Source organism: Aulonocara sp. 'chitande type north' Nkhata Bay, linkage group LG14 (genome assembly GCF_057382095.1).
Source record: "Aulonocara sp. 'chitande type north' Nkhata Bay isolate Kocher_YH1m ecotype deep benthic linkage group LG14, A_spYH_male_GT1.1, whole genome shotgun sequence".
NCBI lineage: Eukaryota > Metazoa > Chordata > Actinopteri > Cichliformes > Cichlidae > Aulonocara > Aulonocara sp. 'chitande type north' Nkhata Bay.
The window spans coordinates 40,478,027-40,481,438 of record NC_141357.1 but is presented as its reverse complement, the minus strand read 5'-3'; the positions used below and the strand labels follow the sequence as shown (position 1 = coordinate 40,481,438).

General features: G+C 53.4%; 1 protein-coding gene across 1 annotated transcript in view; it reads left to right on the top strand.

The window, feature by feature from the left end:
- Positions 1–961: 961 nt before the first annotated feature.
- The window catches only part of rnpepl1 (arginyl aminopeptidase like 1), a 10,690-nt gene continuing 8,239 nt past the window's right edge, over positions 962–3,412 (top strand). The window contains exons 1-4 of the mRNA XM_086262590.1: positions 962–1,540; positions 2,524–3,055; positions 3,140–3,280; positions 3,378–3,412. The exon at positions 3,378–3,412 is cut by the window's right edge and continues 117 nt beyond it. Of these exons, the coding sequence (XP_086118716.1) occupies positions 2,567–3,055; positions 3,140–3,280; positions 3,378–3,412 (665 nt within the window). The 5' untranslated portion in view covers positions 962–1,540; positions 2,524–2,566. The remainder of the gene's footprint in view (positions 1,541–2,523; positions 3,056–3,139; positions 3,281–3,377) is intronic.

Here is a 3,412-nt window from a genome sequence, read left to right as displayed (position 1 = left end):
ACTGGATTGGGACACAGCCATAGATGCTTCTTTCACTCCTCGTTCAAACCGTCTGTCTTCCAGTTCAACATGTGGACACTGGCGTCCTCAAAGACTGACCTTTGACCTTTAGATGCAGATGAACAGCTGAGTCCTGTTGAGGTGGCTGTTTGGTGTCTCCAGTGTACAGCTCTGAGCTGTCCTTGCTGCACAGCTACACTACGTTTTTTAGTTTGTGTCTGCATGTGTGGCTGGGTCTGAAGGACACTGGGACGTCGTGGTGGCGAAGACTCCTGAGTCTGCCTTCCACAGGGTGGAGGTACTGCTCTGTGTGTGGGAGCTTCAATGTTAATGTTTCCATTCTCCTCAGTGTGCACAGAACACTCCAGAAAACCACGATCCTTCCACTGAGCTGATGTGTTGGCTGGTAAATGGATGAATAGACTGATACGTTGATGGGTGGATGAATGGTTGAATCGATGGATCCTCTGTGGAGGTCGTCAAGAGCACCAGATTCCTTGGTGTCCAGCTGGTGGAGAACCTCTCCTGGTTAACACCAGCTCCATAACTAAGAAGGCCCAGCAGTGTCTCTACTTCCAGTGGAAGCTGAGGAAAGCCCATCTCCCTCCATCCATTCTCACCACCATCTACAGAGGGACTATCGAGAGCATCCTGAGCAGCTGCATCACTGTCTGGATGGTAACGGCACCGTATCGGATCACAATGCTCTACAACTGTTAGTGAGAGCAGCTGAGAGGCTGGAGCCTCTCTTCCCTCCATCAGACACCTGTCACACCTGCTGCATCTGCGGAAAGAGGTACTGGAGCATCCGGGCCCTCACTGCCAGACTGAGGAACAGGTTCTTCCCCCAGAACTTCAGACTCCTGAACACATGCACACACGCACACACACACACACACACACACACACACACACACACACACACACACACACACACACACACCTTAATACATCAAGTTACCTTTTGCACAACCCACTGTCATTGTTGCACTTTTCTTTTGCACTGTTTTTTGTTTTGTTTGTTGCAGTTTTTGCACACTTTGCACGTTATGTAGTCCTGTGTTGATTGTGTGTCACATGGAGCATCGTGGTCGTGGAACGAATCAATAGACTGATACGTTGATGGGTGGATGAACAGGTAACTGGATGGAGCCGCCCTCTCGCTCCGTGTACCCGCCTCCACAGCGCCACTCATCGGCCTGCATAAACTTTTTTCCCGCTGTTGTTACTTCCTGTTTAGTCCGGAGCGGAGCCTCGACTGTCCCCCGGGTCTCCGCCGGTGTCCTCTGCCTCTTTGTGTCCGTGTGTGGCCGCTCGGTCTCGGACTCACAGCTCACCTCCAGCCTCCGTCGACCCTCCGGGAGGACGCGGGTTCGGTGTCCGGGACTGCGGGTAGGAGCCGGGCTGAGCTCTCCCGGGGAGCCGGTGTCCGCCTGGTTCTTCCGCCGTGCGGTCCCGATGGATTTTACTTAAATGTGTCCCCGTGAAGCCGCAACAGTGCGCCGTGCTAATGCGCTGATTAGCCGGCTCTGCTAACCAGGTCAGTTCAACGCGCTGACCTTAAAGTGCTGTTTTCACTCACTTCGAGCTAAAGCTGCTAACTTCCAGCGCTGCTAGCCGCCACTGTAACTCCTCCGAGTCCCTAAAACTGCGCTTTAAACTGGGCTTTGAGAGTCTCCCGGGTGTCGGAGCTCTTTCGGGTCTCTGACTTAATTGGACTTGTTGTTTATATGAAGTTTAACTCCGGTTTAACAAGTAGGGCTGTTAAACACTGCCTGTCAGTGTTTGCTAAGTTTGATTAAATGTTGTTTAAATGGACTAAGAGCCAAAGTTTACTCGTGAAACAGTTCCTTAAATCTAAGAGAAGCAGGCAGAAGGTCAGCCCACGCTCAGCGAAGCCTTTATTCGGCTTTATTTTCAGTCTTCAGCGGACTGACTATTAAATTCAATGTTGTGTGATTGAGGTTTTGAATGGGGTGGGCCGGGGCTGACCAGTAAAGCTGGGTTTAGATGTGGATTAAAAGTTTTCATTTGGCCCTAAACTGTTTATAAAATGTTAAAATGATTTAAAAATACAAACTTCAGGGTTTATCGAGGATCCAGGGACACACAGGATGAGTTTTCACCGGGGGCTTAATGTCCTGTTAGGCGTAAAATTAGACGTTTCTTTAACGAGGTTTTGAATGGAGTTTTGACGCTAAGCCTCTTGTTGTGTTAAAGTTACTTATTTGGGCTAAACTGGGCTACGCATCGAGTCCTGAGTTAAACTGGGTTAGTACCTGAGTTGTGTACTGGGTTCACTGGTGGGTGTCAGTTTACTGTGGTTAGGATTAGACTCTGGATTGGATCATGTGCTTTTTAATTGGACTAAAACTGTGAGTTAAAGGTAGTTTTGGGGAAACTGTGTTAAACTGGGGTGCTGTTGGCATCGGTACTGGGTGTTGAGCGTTGAGGCGGGCCTGGTGGGTTTCTGCTCTGTGTTCCCGACCCTCACAGGTGTGTTCTTGTTCGTGTCTCATGCAGTTGGTTCCGGTCTAAGCAGGTTTGGTCCCAGCTTTAGCTCACCATGGCAGAGCTCCACCAGGCGCCCACCTCGCTGTGCTGCTGCCGTAAATCCCTGCCGGACTCCGGGGGCCGGTGCTCCGGGGACTTGGCCCGGCCCTCTGCGGGCCTGGGTCTGGAATCCCAACGCTGCCCCCTGGTGGATGTGGCGTCCGCATCGAACTTCAGGAGCTTCCAGCTGTGTCACTTCCACCTGGACCTGCGGCTGAACTTTGCAGTGAAGGAGATGAGCGGCTGGCTGGTTCTGGACCTGGTTCCGGTGCAGCCGGGGGTCTGCTCCCTGATCCTGGACTCCCACCCTTCTTTATTGATCCACTCCATAGACTGTAAGGTGCCGGGGGCCGGGCAGCAGGAGCCCGTGTCCCTCACGTACCGCGTGGACCCGTTCACCGACTACGGCTCGTCGCTCAGCATCAGCCTGCCAACCGCGGCAGTGAAACCAGGCCGGGCGGTCCAGATCACGGTCCGCTACACCACCACGGACGGGCCGGCGGTAAGGAGACGACACGGCGTCTGTACAGCGTGAGCATGCTGAAGGTGACCACAGCGTGACCCGTGTGTGTGTGTGTGTCTGCAGATCTGGTGGCTGGACTCGGAGCTCACCTGCGGTCAGGTTCGTCCTCTGGTCTTCACTCAGGGTCACTCAGTGTGTAACCGCTCCTTCTTCCCCTGCTTCGACACGCCAGCCGTCAAGAGCACGTACACCGCCACGGTCCGGGTGAGTCACACGGAGCCCAGGTAACATCAGAGCGGTGACAGAAGGCGTTTCCTTAAACACCTGCACTCACGCCGTTTCTGCTCGTCCTCCTCGGCAGGTCCCGGATGGCGTGACGGTCCTCATGAGTGCGTC